We start from the raw sequence: 26,075 nt of genomic DNA on the forward strand, positions 1-26,075 counted from the left end.
GAGGCTCATCACTGGTGCTTTTGAAGGACCAGATGTGGGAGGTTCACCCACAGTGAGGGAGTTAACCCTGTCCCCAATTCCACTATCTGTCAGGGAGGACTGTTGTTAAAGTTCACCGCTTGTATCTTTCTAGTTCCCACGTTAAAAACAATGCATTCACATGCCTTTAAGTAGGTGCATATTCTGGGATCTCCTTGATTTGTTCAGCTTCCTGAGTCCTGGATTCCCTTCTACATCAGCACGTGGAGAGCAAACTCACTCTTCCTAACCGTCACGTTAAATGACCTGAAATCCATTTAATGAAAACCAGGCAGGTGCTGCTGCGTATTGTTATACACCTTGTGTCAAGGCTCAGTCGCTGGGGGGGGGGGGGGGTGTCTTTTGAGCTAGGCCTCTGGTCCCTGGCAGGAAAGACAGGGCAAGTCTTTTAGCTTTTCTTTAGGATGGCCTGACTCTCGGGAGCCATCCGGCGCCTGTGTCATAGCTGCCCTTGTGACATCATCGCCGGCTCCCTCCTCCCTCTCCCTGTCGGGGCCGCAGCTGGAGGCGCGCAGACCTGAGGGGCATGGAACCAACTTGCCCCTCACTATGGGTAATTCAGTAGCCGGCAGACGTGGGGATTTGAGCCTTTCATCCCAGCGCATGAGCACTCAACGCTGTGCAAGGGACGGCCAGCTGCACCCCAGCTAGCTGAGGGGGCCACCTCAAGCAGGGCCCCTCCACGTGTGCGGTCCCAGGAAGGGCCTGGAAGCTGAGTCTGTGGTGGCCTTGGCTCTGAAGGGTGGGAAGGGCACTGAGCTTCTCCCAGGCTTCTCCCAAAAAGCTTAGATTAGAGAAGGACAGAAACCCCTTTTTGAATGACTGTTGAGGGTCCTGATGAAATCACATTGATAGAGCAGAGCTTGAAGGAGGAAAGGAGAGGAGAGGAAGCGACTGCACCCCCACACCCCCACCCACACCACCATCACCACCCTCCCCTCTTCCATGGGTAGATGGGTACAGGCTCCACGGTGCTGGGGACACCTTGACCTGTGACATCTCAGACCCTAGGGATCCGGGGTGGTGACTCCAGGGCCAGGGGCTACGTACGTTGTCATCCAAAAAAAGATGCTTCAGTGAGTTGAAAGGGCCACTTGTCAGACTACACCCGACCAGCAGGTGAAACTAAGGGTGTCGCAGGCAAACCAGCCGAATGTCACTACACAGCGCTGGAAGGAAGGATTGACCCCTCCTGGCTGCCGTCCGCCCGCATTTCCCTCTTAGGCTGAGGGATGTGGGTCTTGCTGAGATCTGGAGGGTGGCGAGGAGGGAGGCAGAGGCACGTGGGCCCAGACTACATAGAGCTGGGGGCTGCGAGGAGGGGACTGTCCCTGGGGAAGCAAGAGCCAAGGTGTGGGAAGCCGGTGTCTAGAAGTGTGTGTGTGTTTTTGCACTCTTGGGTGGGTGGATGAGTACAAGCTGCTAACAAGGCTGTGTGCGGAGGAAGCTTCTAACACTTTGGTGTGGCAGAGGGGAGGCAGCAGGTTGTGGTGTGACCTGAAGTCAGGGATGAGAGGGCAGGGGGACAAAAATTGCCATTTCCCGGCAGGTGAGGGGGCCTGAAGGGAAGGGACTGAATCCCAGTCGGGCGCGGGCGCAGGGGCGCAGGGGTGCAGAGGTGCAGGGGCACAGGGGCGCAGGGGCGCAGGGGCGCAGGGGTGCAGAGGTGCAGGGGCGTAGGGGCGCCATCTCTAGCCCAGGGTCGCGGCGTTCTTGCACATGCAAGGCTGGCTGAGGTAGCGAGTGCTGCTGGACCCATTTTCCAGATGGGCTCACTGAGGGTCAGGGGTCAAGGTGATGTGGCCATGGCCATTAACCAGAGAGTGCCCGAGGCTGGACACCCAGAGCCCCTGGGTTCTGGAGGATGGGGGATGGTTTCTGGGGGATCAGAGCGGCTTCCCGCCCGGGCTAGAACCTGCGGGTTTCCTCGGGCCACAAGCGTCCTCTCCTTCCTTTTACAGAGCCCAAAGTGAAGACCAGAACGAAGGAGGAGGCGGTCGTGCTCCTGCAGGCCTGGTGGCGCGGCACCCTGGTGCGCAGGACGCTGCTGCACGCGGCCCTCAGCGCCTGGGTCATCCAGAGCTGGTGGCGGCAGAAGCTGGCGAGGGAGCGCGAGCGGCGGCGGCGCGCGGCGCTCGAGTTCTTCGCGCAGCAGGAGCGCGCGGCCGTGCGCCTGCAGGCCTGGGTGCGCATGTGGCGCATCCGCAGGCGCTACTGCCGCCTGCTCAGCGCCGCCCGCATCATCCAGGCCTACTGGCGCTGGCGAAACTGCCACACCCGCGGCCTTATCCAGGGCCACTACGAGCTCAAAGAGAAACAGCTCAACCTGCAGCTGGAAATCTCGCTGGGCGCCCAGGCTTGTCGGGTGACACAAAGCGTACCCCTTCCAATAAAGGAGAGACCAAGTCTGCTCTACCCCGTCTCCCAGCCTCTTCATCAGACTTGCTTTTCAGGAGGTCACTGTCCGAGCTAATGGGGACAAGTACGTGGCATCACACAAGTCGGCTCTGAAGCAGCAGCAGGGGTGTTGGGAGCCCCGTGTGCAGGAGGATTTCCAGAGCCCGGTGCAGGACAAGCGGACCTGTGATTGGTCAGCCGTGTCTCCAGAGGCAGGAGGGGGTCCCGAGGGTGCACTCCAGGGAGCCTCGGCCACGCGGGGTCTACGCAGTGGCGCTCTCTGGCCTTGCGCGGCAGGAGGCCGTGCTGCCTTTGCCGAGTCCTTCCAAGGCTTCCCCTTTCCTTTAGAGCAGAGTTGAAAGCCCTCCCCGTGGTCCGCACTGCCCTGTGCTCCAGCCCTGGCCGTCTCGCTGAGCTCACGTCCCACAAGGCGCCCTCCCCTGCGCTCCCTGGACGTGCTGCTGTTTGTCAGACACCCCCGGCACGTTCCGCTTTCGGCGCACAGCGCTCGGACTCGCCCAGGAGCGTCTTCCTCCAGGGGGCGCTCTCACTCCAGCAGGGTGGTCTCTTGTCCCGCTCACCTCCTCCTGGAGGCCTTGACCTCCTAAGTAGCTCTCTGCCCACCCCGGGATGCTCTAGCTCCTGACGCGCTTCTCTGCTTCCACAGCCCTCGTGACTACCCAAGGTTGTCTCATCTCATCGTTTGTCTGTTTTTCGTTTTCCCCGGCAAGCTCCGGGACTGCAGGGACTCTGAGTTCAGTGCTCCGTTTCCCAGACCTAGGACAGCGCCTGCAGCGTAGGGAGTGCTCAGTGAGCAGGTTTGGGGTGAAGGAACCCGTGGGCCTTTTCAGGTCTGGGACCTGCTCTTGCACCTGGTTCAAGTCCTTCTCCCCTAGAAACAACTGTCCCACCAGCCCTGCACATTCCTCTAGGCCAGCCAGCCCAGAACCATCGTATCCAAACGTTTCCACAGCCCTTTGGGATAATATTTGCGTCTGGGGATGTTTCTGAGTTGGTGTTTGTGCTTGTGAGCCTGGTAGTGGGCCTGAAAACCTGCTATTGCCTCCCCATTTCATCTGCCCATGTCGCTCCATCTCTGCCTCTCTCTCTCTCTGCCCCTTTTTCTAGTTCCCCTTTATCTTTTTGTCTTTCACCCTATTATTAACTCTTTTTTCATTTTTTTTAAGTTTTATTTTGCACATTTAATAATTGAAAATATAAAAAATTAAAAATTAAAAAGAAAACACAGTTGAATAAAAAACACACATTCTCAATTAAATGTATTGAATACCTATTAAAATTTTTAAAATTATACCGTATGTTACAGAATATGTTTGGTTCATAGTAATGCAATCATACAGTATTTTCCTTTTGTGTCTGGCTTGCTTCGCTCAACATAATGTCCTGCAGGTTCATCCATGTTGTCATATGCTTTACAACTTCATTCCTTGTAGATGCATAACATTCCATCGCGTGAATAGACCAAAGTTTGTTTATCCATTCATTGGTTGATTGTCACCTGGGTTGTTTCCAACTTTTGGGAATCGTGAATAATGCTGCCATGAACGTTGGTGTGCAGATGTCTGTTTGTGTCACTGCTCTCAGTTCTTCTGGGTATATATCCAGTAGTGGTATTGCAGGGTCACATGGCAACTCTATATTCAACTTCTTTAGGAATTGCCCAACAGTGCTCCCCAGTGGCTGTGCCATTCTGCATTCCCACCAACAGTGAATAAGTGTTCCTATCTGCCCACATCCTCTCCAACACTTGTAGTTCTCTTTCTTTTTTATAGTGGCCATTTGGACAGGTGTGAAATGACAGCTCATTGTAGTTTTGATTAGCATTTCCCTAATCATGAGTGATGTTGAGCATTCTTTCATGTGTTTTTGCCATTTGTATTTCTTCTTTGGAGAAATGTCTATTCAAGTCTTTTGCCCATTTTTAAATTGGGTCATTTGTCTTTTGATTGTTGAGTTGTAACATCTCATTATATATCCTGGCTATTAAGCCTTTATTGGATATGTGATTTCCAAATATTTTCTCCCATTGAATTGGCTGCATTTTTACCCTTTTGACAAAGTTCTGTGAGGTGCAAAAGTGTTTAATTTTGAGGAGGTCCCATCTATTTTGTTGTTGTAGTTGCATGTGCTTTGGGTATAAGGTCCAAGAAACCACCACCCTCTACAAGGTCTTGAAGATGTTTCCCCTACATTTTCTTCTAGTAGTTTTATGGCCCTGGTTTTAATATTTAGGTCTTTGATCCACTTTGAGGTGATTTATGTATAGGGAGGGAGATAGGGTCCTTTATCATTCTTTTGGTTATCCAGTTGTCCTAGCACCATTTGTTGAAGAGACTGTTTTGTCTCATTAACTTGGTACGTTTGTCAAAAACCAGGTGACTTTATAGGCGGGGGTTTATTTCTGGGTTCTCAATTATTATTATTTTTAAATTTATTTTATTTATTTCTCTCCCCTTCCCCCCCGTTGTCTGCTCTCCATGTCCATTCGCTATGTGTTCTTCTGCTTCTGCTTGCATTGTCAGGTGGCACTGGGAAACTGCATCTCTTTTTTGTTGGGTCATCTTGCTGCATCAGCACTCCATGTGTGCAGTGCCACTCCTGGGCAGGCTGCGCTTTTTTCACGTGGGGTGGCTCTCCTTGCAGAGTGCACTCCTTGTGCATGGGGCACCCCTACGCAGGGGCACCCCTGTGTGGCACTGTACTCCTTGCACGCAGCAGCACCGCGTGTGGGCCAGCTTACTACACAGGTCAGGAGGCCCTGGGTATCAAACCCTAGACCCTCCATATGGTAAGAGGATGCACTATCAGTTGAGCTACATCCGCTTCCCCTCAATTCTATCCCACTGATTGACATGTCTATCTTTATGCCAGTACCGTGCTGTTTGACCACTATAGCTTTGTAATATGTTTCAAGGTCAGGCAGTGAAATACTTCCCACATTGCTCTTCTTTTTTAGAATGCTTTTGGCTATTCCAGTGCACTTTCCCTTCCAAATGAATCTGGTAATTGCCTTTTCTAACTCTGTAAAGTAAACTGTTGGGATTTTGATTGGTAGTGCAGTGAAATCTATAAAGCGATTTGGGTAAGATTGACCTCTTCATGATATTTATTCTTCCAATCCATGAACACAATGTCTTTCCATTTGTGTAGGTCTTTTAAAATTTCTTTTAGCATTGTCTTGTTTTCTGTAGGTCCTGTACTTCTTTGGCTAAATTAACTCCTAGGTATTTGAGTCTTTTTGTTGCTATTGAATATGGAATTTTCCCCCTGATATCCTCCTCAGATTGTTCAGTACTAGTAGTACAAAAACATTACTGATTTTTGCATGTTGATCTTGTATCCTGCCACTTTGCTGAACTCATTTATGAGTCAAGTAGCTTTGTCATGGATATGTCAGGATCTTCTAAGTACAGGATCACGTCATCTGCAAACAGTGAGAGTTTTACTTTCTCTTTTCCAATTGAATGCCCTAATATTTTATTTCTTGTCTAATTGCCCTAATTAGAACTTCTGGTACAATATTGAAAAAAATGGTGACAGTGGGTATCCTTGACTTGTTCCTGATTTTAGAGGGAAAGCTTTCAACATTTTCCCATTGAGTACTGTTGGAGAAAATACGGCGCTTACTGGGACAGAGACCAATATGACTACAGACAAAGAAAGATTTATTGAGAAGCTCTCCCAATGGAGGGGGTCTGAAGAACAGACTTCGACTTCAGCCCCCTTGGAAGCGGGGAACTTAAACTTATACAGAACTTTCCAAAAATGATAGTTTGTGGGAGGGGGTTGAAGGTCCGAGTGAAGTGCAGGGACCAATGGCAAACCCTAGAGGTGGAAATTTTTCCTGATAGTGACTAGGAGATTATGGATTAGGGAGTTATGGATTCTTGGAATGCTGCAGGAGTAGATGCTTCTTTGTTCTGTAGGAATTTTATCTCCCTCTGATATGTAGGTAGGGAAGGTTTCCATTTCCCTTTACTCCCGTCTCTATGTGGTTTCTTTGTTTAACCTGTGGGGAAGCACCAGGCCCTTGGACATGTAGGCTTATGGGGGATGGGGGTAGTAGCCTTTCCCCAGTGCATATCAGGGGAAACTGAGCTACAGCTTGTTAAATTATAGCAAACCTCTAACATTCCTAACTCTTTGTTTATATATATATATATAGGGGGACCTGGGTATTGGGGTATAAGGTACTGGGCAGGATGGGAGGTGAGGGGATTTGCGGTGTCAGTTCGGTCTGGCTATTCCTTCTGTCAAGGGGTGGAGAAAAGAAGTTCCCTTCCATCCTGTACAGTGGGCTGGGGTTTCAGGTCCCGCAGGGGTTAATATTATTGTTCACACAGCAGAAAGACGCCGTTTACGTACTCCTGGGTTATTTACTGTACAATTCGGTATATGAATCGGACAAGAAGCTGTAAGAGACAAGGACCAAAAAGAAGCAGCAGCAATATTGTTAATAATGGTGTTATAATGGGTAAAAGGATTGATTTTAAGGGTGAAGAAAAATAAGAAAGGAATGAGGATAGCCATGACTGATCTCCATAGTTATTATCTCGGGCTTTCTGAATGATTTCTATGTTTTCTTTCAGGGCTTTAAGGTTTTCTTCTACCTGACCAGTTCTATTAATGTAAAAACAACAAGTTTCATTTATGATTGCACAGGTGCCTCCCATGGCTTCTGTGAGAACATCCAAAGTTCTTCTATTTTGCATGACAACTGAAGCTAGAATATTTATTTCTAATGCTGACTGTCTATGGCCTGCATGGTTGCATTCCAGGATAGTTGTAGTTGGAGAGAAATGTTTAAAATTGATCGCTCTAATAGTGGGATTCCTGCAAACTAAAATAGGCTGCGGAAGGTAGTGTGTCCTATAGCAGGTTTTTCTAAGATCAGATTGTCATGGGCATGATATCCAAATTCTGGTTTCTAAGAAATGCCTTTTCTTTTGTTCATTTCATTTTTGAGGTTGAAGTGAAGTTTCAAGAAAGGAACCAAGATTAGGTATCTGTCCAGAAGAGGCCATTTCTTGGGGTTTTAGGATGGTGGCATTAGGAAAAATAGATATTATAGTGTAAGTTCCCATCCATACGGTAGGGAGTATTAGATAGGCAGTATTACCACACAGAAAAGAGAAACCTGTGCCTGCAAGTGTTAGTGCCATTGAGGGGCCTGAGGGAACAAGATTGGCATGCAGGTGATTGGGGAAGCTGAATAGTTGGGCTCCGGCTGTATACTACATTAACACATAAAGGAGAGTAGTGGGGTTTGGAAGTATTATAAGTTAGGTTAGTTTGACAGAGAAGATTTCAGAAAAGAAAAATGAGGAAATTTTTTTAGTTTTTTTGCAGATTTTAACCTGGTTAAAATGTATAATTGTCCTGATTGTGTTCCTACTCCAAATAACTCGGTTTGTTTGTGAAAGCTATTGAAGCACAGTACATTTTCACTACAATTTTTATTGCTTATTTGTGTAGGTTGTGTTTGATTGATGCCTGAGTCATTCCAAAATAGAGTTGAATTAAGAGACTTGTTTGGCATTTTTAAATCTGCGTGCCAGTGCAGTGTGGTAGTGTTAAAGTGCAAGGTATGATTACAAGATGTAGTGGGAATATGTCCTAAATTAGTTGCATAAAGTCGTGTGGAGATGTATTTAAAGCATAAAAAAGTTTATTCATTAGGACTGTGACCATACCAATAGAATTTGAATTTTCTCCTAAATGAGAGATGTTTAAGGCCTGAAGGAGGATAAGTATATCTTCGCATTCTGGTAAACTTGGGGGGGGGCTGAGGGGTGGGGGGGGGGTGGGGATTGTAACCCATCGGCCTCCAACACCAGTGTATTGCAGGTGGACACGTAGGAGAGTTTCTGGACTTAGAGGAAAGGCAAGTAAGGATATAGTTTCAGAGTGGGTGTGCTCAGGGCATATCCAACCATCGGAGGGGCTAACTGCAGTTGCTATGGTTTGGATGGTGTTTGGAAGGGGATGATAAGGGGCTTTTTGAGTGGTTAGAACAAAGAGGAGTGGAAGGGTAAAATATAGAACATTCATTGCAGAGGGACTTTAGTCAGTAAAGAAAAGGAAGAGGGTGATAAAAGAGAAGAAGAGGATTTCTCTTCTGTAAAAAAGAGAAAGATCTTGTAACCACAGGTCTTGAATGATGTCGAGGTATTGCTCAATAGAAAGGGTAGAGGGGATGACAGAGTTAGTTAAGTGTGTGGAGAGAATATTACAACAAAAGGTGTCGGCTTTTTGTATCATTGAGTTGGTGTTGTGAGAAGTTTGTTTTTTGGGTTTTGTCATCTCTGTCTTTCCTGAGCCTCAGTCGTAGGTTTCTGAGAGGTTCGCAGGTATACTTATCTGAAGTTTTAGGGTTGTACTTATCTGCAGTTTCAGGACTGATGTTTTACTGTTCTCAGGAGGTGGTGGGGCAGGTTTCAGTCTAGAAAAGTGTATCCGTGATGGAAAGTTTAGAAGTTTTGCTGCAGTGGGAATGGTTAGAAGAACAAGAAAAGACCTGTCCATTTTGGGGTTAAGAGTTTAGGATGTAAGGTTTTTAGGTACACCCAGTCGCCCGGGTGAATAAATAGGGAGGAAGCAGAAGGTTCTGGTGCAGGAAGTGTGGAGTCAGTTAGCTGAAGGAGGAGTGTTCGCATTTGGGTTAATCCAAGCAGGTTACTTTGGAAATCTGATGGCTGAGAAGAAATGTTAGTGAAGGTGAAGGGGCGTCCATACATGATTTCAAAGGGGCTAAGGAAATGTGGTTTTGTGGAAGGATTTGGCTTTTAGTGAGAGCTAAGGGTAGGAGTTCAGCCCAAGGAGCTTGTATCTGCATTGCTAAGTTGGTTAAGTGTTGTTTTAAGATTCCATTCATACCCTCAACCTTTGCAGAAGATTGGGGCCTGTAGGGGATATGTCATTTCCAAGTTATTCCTAGGGCACTACAGATCCCTTGCATGATTTGTGAAGTAAAAGCCGTTCAGTTGTCTGACTGCAGGGAAGAGGGAAGCCAAATCTGGGAATGATTTCTGTTAATAGGATTTTAACAACAACGTCTACCCCTTCTGAGGTTACTGGGAATGCTTCAACCCACCCAGAAAAGGTGTCTATGAGGACTAAGAGATATTTAATTTTTTTAAATTGGTGGCATGTGAGTGAAGTCTAATTGCCAATCTTGTCCTGGTTTGGAGCCTCTATACTGGTGTGTTTTAAAAGAGAGAAGTAGAATTTCCATGGATATTAGTTTGTTGGCAAAGAGAACAGTTTTTTGGAATTATTTTTAAGAGTTTTGAGAGCTCAGGACAATGTAGAGAATTAGATAAGAATAATGAGAGTGGTTTGTGTCCTACATGGTATTGATTGTGTAAAGAAGTGAGAATGTTATGTTTTTGCAATTCAGGTAAAAGAATTTTTCCGTCTTTCATGAACCATCCTTCAATTTGTTTTGCTCCCATAAGGGGAAGCTTTGAGGTTTCTTCAGTTGTATAAGGGGAAGCAGGATATGGGAGTGCTAGGAGAATGGGTGTGATAGTGGTGTGTGCACTTAAGTAGGGTTTGGTATCCTGTGCTTTGGCTTCAGCATCGGCTCAATTATTGCCAACAGATATGGGGGAATTTGATTTTTGGTGCCCTTTGCAGTGAATTATAGCAGCTTGGGTTGGAAGTGAGGCCGCGTTGAGTAATTGTAGGATGAGGTCTTTATTTACAATGGAGATCCGTTAGCAGTTAGGAACCCTCTCTCCCGCCAGATGGGGCGTGTGAGTGTAGGATGTGGTATGAATATTTGGAGTCAGTGTAGATGTTTAGTTTAGGGCTTGCCCTTTGCCTCTGACTAGTGCTCTGGTGAGGGCTATAAGCTCAGCTTGTTGTGAGGTTGTGCCGGGTGGGAGGGGACCCGATTCAATGGTGTCAGTTAAGGTAACAATAGCGTATCCAGCCTGGGAGGAATTATTTAGTGGAGCTGGCATCAATAAACCATGTGTGAGTAGGATTAGGAAGAGGAGAATCTGGAATATTGGGAAGAGGTTTAGCGAGGAGATTAAGCACATCACTACAATTATGAGTGTAATCTGTGTCCAGTGTTTCCGGGGATGGGTTGGGATCAATGGGGAGGAGGGTGACAGGATTGAGAGGAGGACAATGGTGTAAGAAGACGCCGGGGTTTTGTAGAAGAGTTGCATGAAGGGTTTGAAGACGGGTAGAGGAGATAGATGCAGTAGCTTTGTGAGTTAAAAGAGGAGATAGGGAATGCGAAGAAAAAACATCAAGATGATTTATTGGGGATAGTTTAAAACTTTCTTAAACTAGGAGAGAAGCCGCAGCATGGACTTAGAGGCAGGTGGGCCAGCCCAGAGTTACGGGATCTAGCTGTTTGGAGAAGGAGGCAGTGACTCGGTTATGAGGGCCGTGTGGCTGCGTTAAGATTCCTAGGTCATATCCTTGTCTGGCATCTACGTAGAGAGAGAAAGATTTGGAGGGGCTGGGGAGAGCTAGAGCAGGTGCAGTTAATAGGACTTTTTAAAGCTGATTGAAGGGATGTTTGAATGATAGGGGGTGATCAAGTGGCTCGTGGAAGTTGCCAGAAGCAGCTTGGTAAAGGGGTTTAGATATAGGTCCAAAGTTTGGAATCCAGAGACAGAAAAAGTTGACAAGCCCTAGGAAAGAAAGGAGGTTTGCTTTAGTCTGTGGAAGAGGATAACTTTTGATGAGCTGGATTCCATCTGCAGTTAGATGTTTATGTCAGGGGGAATGGTGGAGTCCTAGACAGGTTACTTCAGATTTTAAAAATTGGCCTTTGCTTGGGGAAATCCGATATTCCGTATTACCGAGAAAGTTAAGCAGGGTGATAGTGGGTTCTAGAGGTTTGTAAGGAGGGGCTACAAAGGAGGAGGTCATCAGCATATCGGAGAAGGGTACTGGAGGGGAGTTGAAGATCAGAGATCTTGGTGTAGGTCCTGTCCAAAGATATGGGGACTATCTCTAAAGCCCTGGGGCAGAACTGTCCATGTTAATTGTTGGGGATTTAGAGGGTTTTCAGGATCTGCCCATGTAAAGGCAAAAATGCCTTGTGAAATTTTGTCTAGGGGAATAGTGAAAAAGGCATCTTTGAGGTCAATTACAGTATAGTGTGTAGTTTGAGGGGGTGTGTGGGACAGAAGATTGTATGGGTTAGGAACCAGGGGAACACTAGGCTGTGTGGCTTCATTAATAGTTCTAAGGTTTTGCACAAGATGATAACTTCCATTGGGCTTTTTAATGATAGAATCGGAGTATTGAAGGGTGAGTGAGTTGGACGTAGAAGGCCAGCATTACAGAGTTTGTCAATGGTAGGTTTCCAGCCTTGTCGGGCAGTGATGGATAGGGGATATTGAGGAATATCTGTGAAAGATGAGGATTTCTTAAGACTATTTTGACAGGGGGATGGTGTGATGCGACTGAAGGGAGCTGGTGTTCCAGACCTGGGGAGGAACTTCTGTTTGCAGTACAGGGGGAATGTCAGCAGGGAGCTGGGAGGGGGAGGTGAGGTAGACAGGAGAAGAAGGAAGTTGTTTAGGGAGGATGGGAGCGTAAAGGAAATGGAGGAGTGGAGTTTAGACAGTATATCATGACCTAGAGGTGGGGACGGGCAGGTATGGATTATGAGGAATTGGTGGGAAAACGTATGAGTTTCTATTGAGCATATGAGTGGTTTGGTAATTAAAGGAGAAGAAGGGATGCATCAACTCCCACAATAGAGATAGAGGAAGTAGATAAAGGTCCTGAATGTTCTAGGAGGGCTGAATATATGGCCCCCGTGTCAATTAAAAAGGAGATTGGCTTACCTCCAACCTTGATGGTAGCCCTCGGTTCAGACTCCCTGATGGAGATGTGGGGCTGTTCGGAACCCGGGACCGTCAACCGTCTTCTGTCAGTCCCAGAAGGTCTGGAAAGGAAGATCTTGGCTCCGGATCTGTAGGGTGTGCTGGAGGAACTCTCCTGGAAACAGGGTTTTCAGGACAGTCCGACTTCCAGTGACCCTTGTGCTGACACACCCGGCAAGGTGTAGATGGGGGTCTTGGATTAGGAATGTGCCCAGTGCTCTTCCTTTCCACACTTGAAACAGGGTCCGGGTGGTGGCCGAGGGGAGGAAGAGGGAGGGGGATTTTCGAGAACTGTTCTTGAGGGCAGCAGCAAGGAGGGAGGCTTTAACCTGATCTCGCTTATACTTTTCCAATTTGGCTTCCTCCTCTCTATTGTTAAAGACCTTGGAGGCAGCTTTAATTAGGTCTTTCTGAGGGGGTTGTAGTTTTTTTTTTAATATCGGGATAAGATTGGGTAATGAAGTGGGTATGTAAATATAGTTGACCAGAGTCCAAGTCAGGATTTAAATTAGTATATTTAAAGAGAGGCTCGGTTAATCTGTTCACAAAGAGCGCTGGATTTTCATGAGGTTTCTGTGAGATTTCTTTAATTTTATCATAATTAACTGCCTTAAGAGCAGCCTTTTCATGCCCTCTATTATGCAGGTTAAGAAACGGGCCATACGAGCAAGGTCAGTGGAGTCTGGTTGGTAATCCCAGGAGGGGTTAGTGGTGGGAACTGCAGTGGGACCGGCCGGATGCCTTTGGGATCCTGAGTATGCATGGCATCTGCATGGTAGCTCCAGCCCAAATACGGTTTTTTTTCCTCTGGAGTTGTAGAGGAGGTAAGGATAACGTATGAGTCCTGATATGTGAGGTCATACGAGCGAGCGAGGTGTTGAAATTCTTTGATGCATGTAGCGGGGTTTTCAGAGAAAGATCCTAACGGGTCCTCTATTTGGCTTAAATCTGAGCGTGAGAAAGGAACGTGTGCTCTGACTATCCCTTCAGCTCCTGCTGCCTCCCGGAGGGCAAGAGAGGACTGGCGTGTGTGTGGAGTTAGGAGCCTTGTGCTGGCAGAGGAGGAGGGCGCGGTGCAGAAGGAGGGGGAGGTAGTCCTCGCGAGCGAGTGTGAGGAGGAGAGAAGGGAGGGGTAGAGGGCGGCGGTGATGAAGGGGGAGGAAGATGGGATGGAGGGCGAGCTCAGGGATAACACTGGAGGATTATAGGGAGGAAGCACAGGAGGAGCGTGATCTGAGGGATCAAAGTCAGAGTTTTCAGAAGTTTTAGGGGGAGGAGTTGTTGAGGAGGAGATTTCTGAGGAGGTTTCTGGTGTAAAAGAAGAATTAGGCAGGAAGAACAGGACTGGCAGAGGGAGGGGCGATTTCGAAGACAGGAAAATGCCTGAATGAAGGGCTCTCTGGCCATCTGCCACGGTGCTGCATAAAGTTCTCTAAGTCTTGGAGAACTTGGAAATTAAAAGTGCTGTCTTTTGGCCATTGGCTTCCATTGTCCAGTCTGTATTGAGGCCACACAGAGGTTGAACAGAAAATGAGTTTTTTAGATCTGATATCTCCTTCCGGGTATAGAATTTTAAGGTTAGGAAGGAGACAGCTCAGAGGTGTGGATTTTGGGGGAGCCAAAATTGAATTCCCCATTTTAGGTGGTTGGGGTGAGACTAAGGACCTCTAGGACGGGGGAGATTTGAGTGAGACAGGCATCCCCGAATCACTCAGATATCTCCAAGGAAACGGGAAACCGCTCTCAGAGCCAGACATCTCAGGAGCCAATGGGTTTCTTCCCACAAGGACGCAGGCCTACTGCCGCCTGACCCTTGGGAACGGTGAGGATCCTGACCTAGCGCTAGGTTTTCCCAGTGGGTTGTCCTGGACAGCGGAAAAGGAGAGAGAGAGAGGCAGCAGGATCCTCCGGCGAAATCCTTGACTCACCCAGCCGAGATTTGATGTCCAGTGTTGGATGGGTGTTTGGCCGGGGCAGAGGGGAGACTCCTCCCTAGTCGATTAGTCTCAACATGACCCCAGTCCCAGGCTTTTGGCACCATATGTTGGAGAAAACACAGCACTTACTGGGTGGGACTCGGAGACTGATATGACTATAGACAAAGAAAGATTTATGGAGAAGCTCTCCCAACAGAGGGGGTCTGAAGAACAGACTTCAGCCCCTCCTTGGAAGAGGGGCAACTTGAACTTATACAGAACTTTCCTAGGCGGGGGAATGATAGTTGGTGGGAGGGGGTTGAGGATCCGAGTGAAGTGCAGGGGCCAATAGCAAACCCTAGAGGTGGAAATTTTTCCTGATAGTGACTAGAAGATAGTGGGTTAGGGAGTTATGGTTTCTTGGACTGCTACAGGAGCAGATGTTTCTTTGATCTGTAGGGATTTTATCTCCCTCTGATGTGCAGGTTGGGAAGGTTTCCATTTCCCTTTACTCCCGTCTCTATGTGGTTTCTTATTAACCTGTGGGGAAGTGCCGTGCCCTTGGACACTAGGCTCATGGGGGATGGGGGTAGCCTTTCCCCAGTGCATATCAGGGGAAACTGAGCTTGTTAATTATTGCAAACCTCTAACAAGTACTATATTGATTGTGGGTTTTTCATACATGCCTTTTATCAGATTGAGGAATTTGCCTTCTATTCCTATCGTTTGAAGTGTTTTTTATCAAAAAAGGATGCTGGATTTTGTCAAGTGCTTTTTCTGCATCGATTGAGATGATCATGTGTTTTCCCCTTCAATTTGTTAATGTGATGGAGTACATCGATTTCCTTATGTTGAAACAGCTTTGCATACCAGGAATAAATCCTACTTGGTTGTGATGTGTGAATCTTTTGATGTGCTGTTGGATTTGATTTGCAAGTATTTTGCTGAGATTTTTGGCATGTATGTTCATTAGATTGGTCTGTAATTTTCTTTTCTTATAGTATCTTTATCTGGCTTTGGTATTAGGGTGATTTAGCTTCATAAAATGTGTTGGGTAATTTTCTCTCCTCTTCAATTTTTTGGAAGAATTTAAACAGGATTGGTGTTGTTTTTTTTGAAACGCTTGGTAGAGTTCACCTGTGAAGCCATCTGGTCTTCACTTTTCTTTGCTGGGAGATATTTTTTTAAATATTTTTTATATTTATTTTTATAGATTATTGTCTTTTTTAAGAAGATAAATAAATCACACAAAATGTTACGTTAAAAAAAATAAGAGGTTCCCTTCTCATGTAACCCACTCCCCACTCCTCCACCCCTGCACCTCCCATATCAACATCTCCTGTCATCAGTAAGGCACATCACTAATACAATTACTTCCATTGCTAGAACCACAACAGTTCTATAGTAGAATACCAGCAAGTCCACTCCAATCCATATTATAGTCCTCCATCATGTGGACCCTGGGATGGCGATGTCCACCCCACCTCTAAATCGAAAGGGAGCTTAGATGTCACATGGCTGATGGATGCGATTCTCCTGCTTGCAGTTGTAGACACTCTCAGTTCCCTGTGTGGTGGTTGACCATTTTCACCTCCCTGTCGGCTGACCTGGGTAAGCCCAGTGACCTGAGAGTAGAAGTTGCAACTCTGCTGAGGCTCAGGGCCCAGCTGGAACATGGACAGTTCAGAGATTCAAGTCTTCTGAGCATACACAAACCCCAGTACCAACCACAGGTTCAGTAAAAGTGACAGAAGAGGCAGGTGTAGAGAGGTCACATCTGAGTCCAACTCCATCACATTCAGGAACACAAATTCCCAAGTAGGGCCCAGGGCAAGACAGGAGCTCAGAGAGTTGAATGAAAACACAAAATGCAGCAATGTATGTGTCATGGGAGTTCCAGAGGGAGAAGAGAAGGAAAAAGGGGCAGAAAGAGTACTTGAGGAAATAATAGCTGAAAATTTCCCAACTCTCATGAAAAAAATGAACTTACATGTCCAAGAAGTGCACCATAACACCATCAGAATAAATCTAAATAGACCTACTCCAAGACAAATACTACTCAGAATGTCAAATGTCAAATAAAGATAAAATTCTCAGAGCAGCAAGGGAGAAGCAAACCATCATATACAATGGATGCCAAGTAAGATTTAGTGAGGATTTCTTTTCAGAAACCATGAAGTTGAGATGAGAGTGATATAATACAACCAGGATACTGAAAAAGAAAAACTGCCAGCTGAGAATTCTTTACCCAGAAAAATTATCCTTCAACTATGAAGGTGAGTATAAAATATTCATAAACAAAAGAAACTAAGAAAGTTTGCAAAAAAGAACCCACCTTTGCAGAAATATTAACGGAAGCCTTAGAACCTAAAAGAAAAAAACAGGAGAGAGGCTGGAGGAGAGTATAGAAGAAAGAATAGGGAAAGGATAACCAAAAGTGCAAAAAGCCAGAAGGATGGCAATCAAGTTCCATTCTCCTACTCTCTGACCTGAAGTTGTAGGAATCTTCTCTGGGAAACAGACTCTGCACCAGTCAATTATTGCTACACTCATGCTGTGTAACAAACTCCCTGAAACGTCAGTGGTACACTGATGGGGGCTGGGTTCAGCTGGGGTGGCTTGGCTGGGGCAGCTCAGTGCTACATGCCTCTTCCTTCTCCTCATTCCAGCAGGCTACCTGGGCACATTCTTGCCATGGTGATGACCAAAGTGCAAGAGGGCAAACATGAATGGGCAAAGGCTTTAAAGCAGAGGCTTTAAAATTTCAATTAAATTTTAATCTATTTCAATTAAATTAAATAAGATCAGGGTGCTATAAAAAGAAAAAAATATTCAAGGAACAGGGAAGAGCTCTTGAAAGTTAAGACTCTTAAAAAACTAAAGTAGGGAAGCAGATGTGGCTCAACTGATAGAGTTTCTGCCTACCATATGGGAGGTCCAGGGTTCAAATCCAGGGCCTCCTAGCCACGTGGTGAGCTGGACCACATGCAGTGCTGCCACGTACAAGGAGTGTCATACCATGCAGGGGTGTTCCCCATGTAGGGGAGCCCACTGCGCAAGGAGTGCACCCTGCATTGAGCTGCCCCATGCAAAAAAAGCACAGCCTGCCCAGGAGTGGTGCTGCTGAAGCAGCAACATAATGCAACAAAAAGAGACACAGATTCCCGGTGCTGCTGACATTGCAAGCAGACACAGAAGAACACAAAGAGAATGGACACAGAGAGCAGACAATGGTGGGAGGAGGGAAGGGGAGAGAAATAAATAAGAAAATAAATCTAAAAAAAAAAGCAAAACAACTAAAGTAGAGAAAATCTTCCCGAAAGTGGGAAAAAAGGAGATGGAAAATAACACAGAAAATATTATAAAATTAGAGAACCAACCTATGGTCCGACCATAGGATTTCTATAGATAGAAAAGTGAGAGCATTGAGGGGTTGAAATTATCAGAGAAAGAACTCAGTAAACTTTTTTTTTTGGTGGTACTGGGGATTGAACCCAGCCAGGACCTCATACATGGGAAGCAGGGGCTCAACCACTGAGCTACATCTGCTCCCCTCAATAAACTTTTTTATCCAGAATTGAAGGATGAATTTTTTTAACCTCCCCCCTTGCGTCTTGCTTGCTGTCTGCTCTCTGTGTCCATTTGTTGCACACTCTTCTGTGGTTTTGCTTGTCTCCCTTTTTTGTTGTTGTTGTGTCACCTTGCTGAGTTGGTGCTCCATGGCGCTTACAGGTGGGCGGCTCTCCGCAGCGTGTGGGTGAGCCTGCCTTCACAAGAAGGCCCTGGGGCACGAACCCAGGGCTTCCCACATGGTAGGTGGGAGCCCACCTGATTGACCAACAGCCGCTTCCCATGAAGGATAAATTTTTAAACTGAAAAACTAATCAGGTGCCCAACACTATGAATGGAAAAAACACACACCCACATATAAAGTTAGGTAGTCCTGCAATTTGTGAATATCAACAATAAGGAGAAGATCTCAAGAGCTTTTAGAAAGGAAAAAATAAGCCACCTCCCATAGACTAAGGAATCAGAAGGATATCAGAATATTATAAGAAAATGGAGCAACATCTTCAAATTTTGAATTAAAAATACTTCCTATCTAGAATTTTATACTCAGCAAAATTATTGATCATATTTATGTGTAGAACAAAGTCACTTTCAGACATGTGGTTTTCTAAAAAAATTGCATCCTTTTCCTCTTAGGAAGCTATCATGGGACATGCTTTATCAAAATGATGAACTAAACCCAAGAAAGAGGAAGGTGTGGTGTGTTGGACTGTGTTACTGTCTCTGGGTGAAGCTGAAAACATCCCTGACTAAACCCTGATGGACACACATGAAATCCAGTAAGTAGGGGACTCATTAAAAAGAGAGGGGAAGAAAATTCTGATGGGCATGGTGAAAGAGTGCTCTGGCTTGATGAGAGAACAGCTAATCCAGATTGGAGGGAAATAAGCAGGGTTCTAGGAAAAAATGAAATTGATTTTCTGAGTTTTTGTGAAAATTTTGGAGATGAATTCCTGGAAAACATGGTAATTATTAACTCCAGGAAACACAAACAAGAAGTTCCTGACAGGAAATGTAATCATAATATACTGTTTCTGAGCTATGAACAATATACATATGGTTTTGAAAACATTACACTCTTATTTAACAACAAAAAATGGTGCTATAAGCATACTGAGAGGAGGACAGAAGGGTGGGAAAGCTAAGTTGGTTTTTTTGAGACTGAAATTGCTGTTTACTATAGTTCCTATAGGTACTGTAATACCCATGTAAGCTCTGCAAACGGTAGACAGTGAAAACTATTACTGCAGGGTTTGTCCATGAGTGTTAGCAAGGCCCTAGTCAAGCCATCCAATGCCATCGTCAACATCATGTCAACAGACCAGGGGCAGGAACGCAGGGGTCTAGATTCACATAGGAATTAAAGTCAAGTTATCATACCAGGTTAGTTGTAGAGTTGGGCAACATAAATAATTTATTCTAAGAACTGTTAGATAGATTATAAAAATAGGCAATTTCAATGTATCTTCCTAATAAACTTCACAGAGAAGTTTAATATCTAGGAAACTAAATTGTTTAGTGAGTAAGGGGACATCTGTTATGGAACAGAATAAATCAGGAGGGTCCTGGGTTTAAAAGTAATTATAAGCTTCGAGGAATGAATTTTAGAAAGCTATGAGCAAGAATTTCTTTTATAAAAACATCAAAATAAAATGTTAAAAACTTCAATGTAAAAGATAATTATAATAATAGGAAAATATACACTTGGTTGGACAAAAGAATGCCAGTGGCACAATTAAAAAAGAAAAATGGATGGATTTGACCATGTTGAAATTAAAGATATGTGCGGAATGGATGGCATCATGGAAAAAGTTAGCAGACAGATGAAAGACTGGGAAAGGATATTCACAACATTTTTATCCAGGAAAGTGTTATCCAAAGAAGCCAAACAAATCAACAAGAGAATGATGAGGATCCAGTTGAAAAATAGGCCAAGCACAGGATCAGGCAGTTTACACAAAGAGACTCCAAAAGGCCAAGACATAGTAGAAGAGCTGAAGAGATGCTGATCAGTGTTAGGGATCCCACATTGTTCTAAAGACTTACTGAGATGGATTCCCACAACAGCTCAATGAAGTAGGAACTGTATTGCCATCACCACTTTACCCAGGAGGAAACAGACTCAAAGAGGCTGAAGGGCTTGCCCCGGTTCTCTCAACCAGAGAGAGGCTGTGCCAAGACCAGAGCCCCAGGACTCACCCTTAAGAATCACAAGCTGAGTGATGTCATCAACATGGCAGCATTTTCCCCTGGAAAAGTCTCCCCTCAAAATCAATGAATAAATAGACACATTCCACTTCTTTGGAACTCAGGAAGATGAAAGAGCCTGAAGAATGACTCTACAAATTCTGAATCAAAGAAAAAGAAAAATAATCTCTAAACTGAGGTAGGAGATTTTCATCCCAGACCTGCTAATCAAGACTCCTCACCCTCACTCAGTCCCATGCAACTTAGGAGTCTCACTGAGGCAACACGGCCCCAGTCCCTCCTGCTGCAGATACAGACCGTAGGGCCATTCAAAGCTGTGAGTTACAACCCTACACATATCCAGGCATAGGGACTTAAGTCCACAGAGGCCCAGGTAGAATGCAGGCAGCTGAGGAGTGCCAATACAAAAGTGCCCCCAGCAAAAAAAGATAGTGAGAGGCTTGATGGAATGCTTGGCAAGATATGTGCACACTCAATCCAGTCTGTTTGCTGGACCACCTAAAACCAAAATGGACCTTTTTGGATTGACCCTATCTGGGTCCCTATGATGGGATACCCTACCAGAGAAGAAACCAGAGACAGAAAAACTCATGGAAAAAAAAGGTGGGGGTTGGTAAGAAACTGCACTGAGAAGTGTAAGGAAAATGTGGCACTGAGTGAGGGAGAGAATTTAAATCAGTCACAGGACCTGGAGAGAAAATTCTGCACAAACATGAACAGAATAGGTCAAGATTCCCAAAGAAGGAACAGGGTCAAGGAAATTTCTCTTGGAAGTGAAACAATTGCACAAAAAGCACAATCTTAAAAATCGTACCATAATCCAGTGTAAGAATCAGGTGAAAATAGCTGAAAAAAATCTAAACATTTAAACATGAGCTTCTTTAAAGGTCCAATATAAATTGGACCAAGCATCAAAGAAGAGCCTTAACGAAAGCCAATCAGCCAGAAAAGCAAGTCAAGGGGGAGAAACTGATCTTCAAAGCCAACATATAAAAATAATCAGATACTGAGACATCAGCAAAAACTTACAAGCCATACTAAGAAATAGGAAGTTATGGCTCAGTCAAGGGAAAAAATTAAAACTTCAGAGTAGATTCAGAATTTGGAACAATTATTCACAGAAGTTCAAACACATCTCCTAAATCAATTCAAGGAGATGAAGGAAAATAAGGACAAAGAAATAAAGGATATTAAGAAGACAATGTGTGAGCATAAAGAAGAAAGTTTAAAGTTTAAAAAGAAATATAACAGAAATTACGGCAATGAAAGACACAATAATGGAGATTAAAAAATACACTAGAGGCATACGATAGCATATTTGAACAGGCAGAAAAAAGAATCAGTGATCTACAAGACAGGACAATTGAAATCATACAGTAAGAAGAGAAAGAGAAAAGAATAGAAGAAAATTGAGTAGGATATCAGGTATTTGAGTGACATCATGAAGTATGCAAACATATGTATCATGGGTGTCCCAGAAGGAGAAGAGAAGGAAAATGGAATAGAAAGAATATTTGGGGAAATATTGGCCAAAATTTTTCCAAATAAATATATAAATCCTAAGAGACATTTTCTCAGATGCATACTAATCAGAATGTCAGCTATCAAAGATAGAGAATTCTGAAAGCAGCCAGAAAAAAGCAATTAATTACATACAATGGATCCTCAGTAAGAATAAATGCAGATTTCTTATCAGAAGCTATGGAGATAAGAAGGCAGTGTTGTGATATATTTATGGTACTGAAAGAGAAAAACTTCAACCAAAAATTCTTTATCTAGCAAACTGTCTTTCAAAAAATGAGGGAGAATTTTAAATATTCACAGATAAACATAAACTTAGAGAGTTCATCAACAAAAGACCTGCCCTACAAGAAATACTAAAGGGAGTTCTGCAGGTTGAAAGAAAAAGACAGGAGAGAGTGCTTGAAGTGGTGTGAAGAAATGAAGATTATCAGTAAGAGCAACTAAAAGGGTAAATGCAGAACCCAAAATACTGTGTCCTTAATATACAACTCTACTCTTTAATTCCTGTATGAGTCAGAATACAATTGAACAAGAAAAAGTCATATTTCCTGATAAAGGACATGCAAAATATGAAGAGGTAATATGGGATAAAAACAACATAGAGGAGAAACAGAGGGTTACAGAAGTAGAGAGCATGTATGCTATTGAAGCTAACTTGGTATCTTTTCACATTAGTAAGCTATAGATATAGGTTGTATAATATGAAGCCCAGAGTAACAACAAAGAAAGTATTTTAAAAATATACAGAAAAAAATGAGAAAGGGATCAGTCAGAAACATCACAAAAGATCACATACATAGAAAAGGAGGTTGCAATGTAAGAAAAGAGAGACAAAAAAGATATGACATAAAAACAAAAGGACAAAATGACTTAAGTAAATACTGCCTTTACAGTAATAATACTGAATGTTAATGGATTATACTCCCCACTCAAAAGACACAGAATGGCAGAATGGATAAAAAACCATGATCCAACTATATGTTTACAAGAGACTCACCTTAGACCCAAAGACAAAGATCAGTTGGAAGTGAAAGGATGGAAAAAGCTATCTCATGCAAATAGTAACAACAACAACAACAAAAAAAGAGCTGGGACAGCTATACTAATATTGGTCAAAATAGACTTTAAGTCAAGAGACAAAGAAGGACACCATATATTAATAAAATGATCAATCCACCAGGAAGAAATAACAATTATAAACATTATGCACTTAACTACAGTGACCAAAAACACATGAGTCAAACACTGGCACACTGAAGGAAGAAACGGATGTTTCTACAATAATAGTTGGAGACCTCAATGCAACACTCTCATCAATAGACAGATCATCTAGACAGAAGATTAATAAGGATAGAAAGAACTTGAATACATGATAAATGAACTAGAGCTAACAGACATATACAGAACATTGCAACCCAAAACAGAAGGATATACATTCTTCTCAAGTGTGCATGGATTATTCTCCAGGATAAACCACATGTTGAGTCACAAAAGAAGTCTTGATAAATTTAAAAAGATTGAAATAATACAAAGCATCTTCTCTGATCATAATGGAATGAAATTGGAAATCAATACTAGGTGGAGAACTGGAAAATCCAGAGATATATGGAAGTTAAATAACACATTCTTTTTTTTTTTTTTTTTTTTTTTAAGGTTTTGGGGCTGGCGATTGAACCCGGGACCTCATATGTGAAAGCTGGCACTCAACCACTGAGCCACATCAGCTCCCCTAAATAACACATTCTTAAACAACCAGTGGGTCAAAGAAGAAATTACAAGGGAGATTAGTAAGTATCTTGAGATGAATGAAAATCAGAGCACAACATACCAAAACTTATGGCATACAGTCAAGGCAGTGCTGAGAGGGAAATTTATAGCCCTAAATGCTTATATTAAAAAAGAAGAAAGAGTTAAAATCAAGGACCTCACTTCACACTTGGAAGAACTAGAAAAAGAGCAACAACTTATTTCCAAAGCAAGCAGAAGGAAAGAAATAAAAGAGATTAGAGCAGAAATAAATGAAATAGAGACTAAAAAACAAAGAGAGCGTTAAGAAAGCCAGAAGTTCATTTTCTGAAAAGATCAATAAAATCAACAAACCCTTAGCTACACTGACAAAGAAAAAAAAGATGAAAAAAAAAAAAAGTCCAAGTGGGGGGAGCAGATGTGGCTCAAGTGAGTGCCTGCTTCCCATGTACAAAGTCCTGAGTTTGATCCCTTGTACCTCGTAAAAGAACAAAACCAACAAATGAAAAAACCAAATTAGAGTCCTGATTGAGCACCAGCTTCCCACATATGATGTCCCAGGTTCAATCCCCGACCCTGGTATTTCAAAAAGAACAAAAGGAAGGAAGGAAGGAAGGAAAGAAGGGGGCGGAGGGAGTGAGAGAGGGAGGAAGGAGTCAGAGGGGGGACATTAATAATCAATCCACAGAAATAAAAAGGATCATAAGAGGATACTATGAATAACTGTATGCCAACAAATTAGACAACCTAGATGAAATGGACAAATTCCTAGAAACACACAAACGACCTACACCAACTCTAAAAGAAAAAGAAGATCTCAACAGACCAACTACAAGTAAAGAGATTGAATTGGTCATTAAAAACTTCCCAATAAAGAAAATCCCAGGATCATCAGATGACTTCACAGCGGAATTCTACCAAAACTTTCAGTAAGAATTCATACCAATCCTGCTCAAACTTTTCAAAAAAAAATTGAACCTAACTCATTCTATGAAGCTAACATCATCATCATACCAAAGCCAGAGAAAGATAGTACAAGAAAAGAAAATTACAGAAAAATTTCTCTTATGAATATAGATGCCAAAATCCTCAAAAAATATTAGCAAATTGAATCTGATAACACATTAAAAGAATTATACACTATGATCAAGTGAGATTTATCCCAGTTATGCAAGGGTGGTTCAACATCAGAAAATCAGTTTATATAATACACCACATTAACAAACAAGGGGCAAAAACACATGATCATTTCAATTGATATAGAAAAGGCGATTGGCAAAATCCAGCACCTTTTCTTGATAAAAACACTTAGGAATAGAAAGAAACTTCCTCAACATGATGAAGGGCATATATGAAAAACCCACACCTGACATCATACTCAATGGTGACAGACTGAAAGCCTTCCTCTAAGTCTAAGATCTGGAACAAGACAAGGATGCCAGTAGAAATCACCACTGATTTTCAGCATTGTATTAGAAGTTCTATCCAGAACAGTTACAAAAAAAGAAAAGAAAAGAAAAGAAAAGAAAAGAAAAGAAAAGAAAAGAAAAGAAAAGAAAAGAAAAGAAAAGAAAAGAAAAGAAAAGAAAAGAAAAGAAAAGAAAAGAAAAGAAAAGAAAAGAAAAGAAGAGAAAAGAAGAGAAAAGAAGAGAAAAGAAGAGAAAAGAAGAGAAAAGAAGAGAAAAGAAAAGAAAAGAAATAATATGCATCCAATTTGGAAAGGAAGAAGTAAAACTCACTATATGCAGATAACATAATCCTATATATAATAAGTCCTGCAAAACCTACAACAAAGCTACCAGAGCTAAAAAAAAATTCAGGAATGTGGTAAGGTACAGGATCAACAGGCAAAAATCAGTAGTGTTTCTATGCTATTTATTATTAACGGACAATCAGAAAAAGAAATCAAGAAAAAAAACTTCCATTTACAATAGCAACTAAAAGAGTCAAATATCTAAGACTACACATAAAAAGGATGTAAAGGATTTATACAGGGAAAACTACAAAACCTTGCTAAAAGAAATCAAAGACCTAAATAAATGGAAAGGCATTCCTTACTCATGGATTGGAAGACTAGATATTGTTAAGATGTCAATTCTACCTAAAATGATTTACAGATTCAATGCAACTCAAATCAGAGATATCCAGAAAATAAAAGCAGGGCAGACAGTTTGGGAATTCAGCACCTTGTCAGTGGGCCTTACTTTGGAATTAATGTTCCCCAGTGTAACAGAGTTAGACTCAATTATAGGTTCTCTGCATGTGGTTATTCTGTCCCTTTTATTTGAACCCATAATTAGCACTAAACTTGACAAATATATGTTCCAGAGATTTGAATCTGGTCTGTCCATGTGCCGGTTGAGCCCTGAATTTCAGGAGAGTTGCAATATCCCCTCTCAATTAGAAGCAGAGTAGGCATCACCATCCCCAAATCCTCAAGATTGGGGAATGAACAATGGACTAAAATAGACTTATTATTATTCTACTAGAGATTTATTATTATTCTGGCAATGAATATCTCTTATCATTGATGCAAAGGCAGTGGCCACCAGAGGGATGGGAGATGGGAGATGGGGGCATTTTTGGGACTTTGGAATTGTCCTGCATGACATTGCAGTGATGAATACAGATCATTGTATATTTTGTCATAACTTACAAAATTGTGCAGGACAAAGTGTAAACTATAAGTAAACTGTAGTCCATACTTAGTAGCAATGCTTCAGTGTGGGCTCATCAATTGTAACAAATGTACCACAATAATGAAGGATGTTGTTAATGTGGGAAAGTGTGGGAG

General features: G+C 43.3%; 2 protein-coding genes across 2 annotated transcripts in view; both read left to right on the plus strand.

The window, feature by feature from the left end:
- LOC101442090 (U3 small nucleolar RNA-interacting protein 2-like) overlaps positions 1 to 18,582 on the plus strand; it is a 62,530-nt gene extending 43,948 nt beyond the window's left edge. The window contains exons 7-8 of the transcript XR_009183642.2: positions 16,402 to 16,509; positions 18,440 to 18,582. The gene's annotated coding sequence lies outside the window, so the exon portion shown is untranslated. The remainder of the gene's footprint in view (positions 1 to 16,401; positions 16,510 to 18,439) is intronic.
- On the plus strand, positions 1,845 to 2,512 carry LOC101446878 (IQ domain-containing protein F5). The gene is made up of 2 exons (XM_058288113.1): positions 1,845 to 1,893; positions 2,001 to 2,512. Exons 1-2 carry the CDS (start codon positions 1,845 to 1,847, stop codon positions 2,510 to 2,512), a joined length of 561 nt encoding a protein of 186 aa, XP_058144096.1.
- Positions 18,583 to 26,075: the final 7,493 nt, after the last annotated feature.

Source organism: Dasypus novemcinctus, chromosome 26 (genome assembly GCF_030445035.2).
Source record: "Dasypus novemcinctus isolate mDasNov1 chromosome 26, mDasNov1.1.hap2, whole genome shotgun sequence".
NCBI classification, from domain to species: Eukaryota; Metazoa; Chordata; class Mammalia; order Cingulata; family Dasypodidae; genus Dasypus; species Dasypus novemcinctus.

Coding starts and splice junctions, on each gene's coding strand:
- LOC101446878 (XM_058288113.1), top strand. CDS start 1,845: ATGGCCATTAACCAGAGAGTGCCCGAGGCTGGACACCCAGAGCCCCTG. Junction 1,894..2,000: donor TGGACACCCAGAGCCCCTGG/GTTCTGGAGGAT, acceptor TTCCTTTTACAG/AGCCCAAAGTGAAGACCAGA.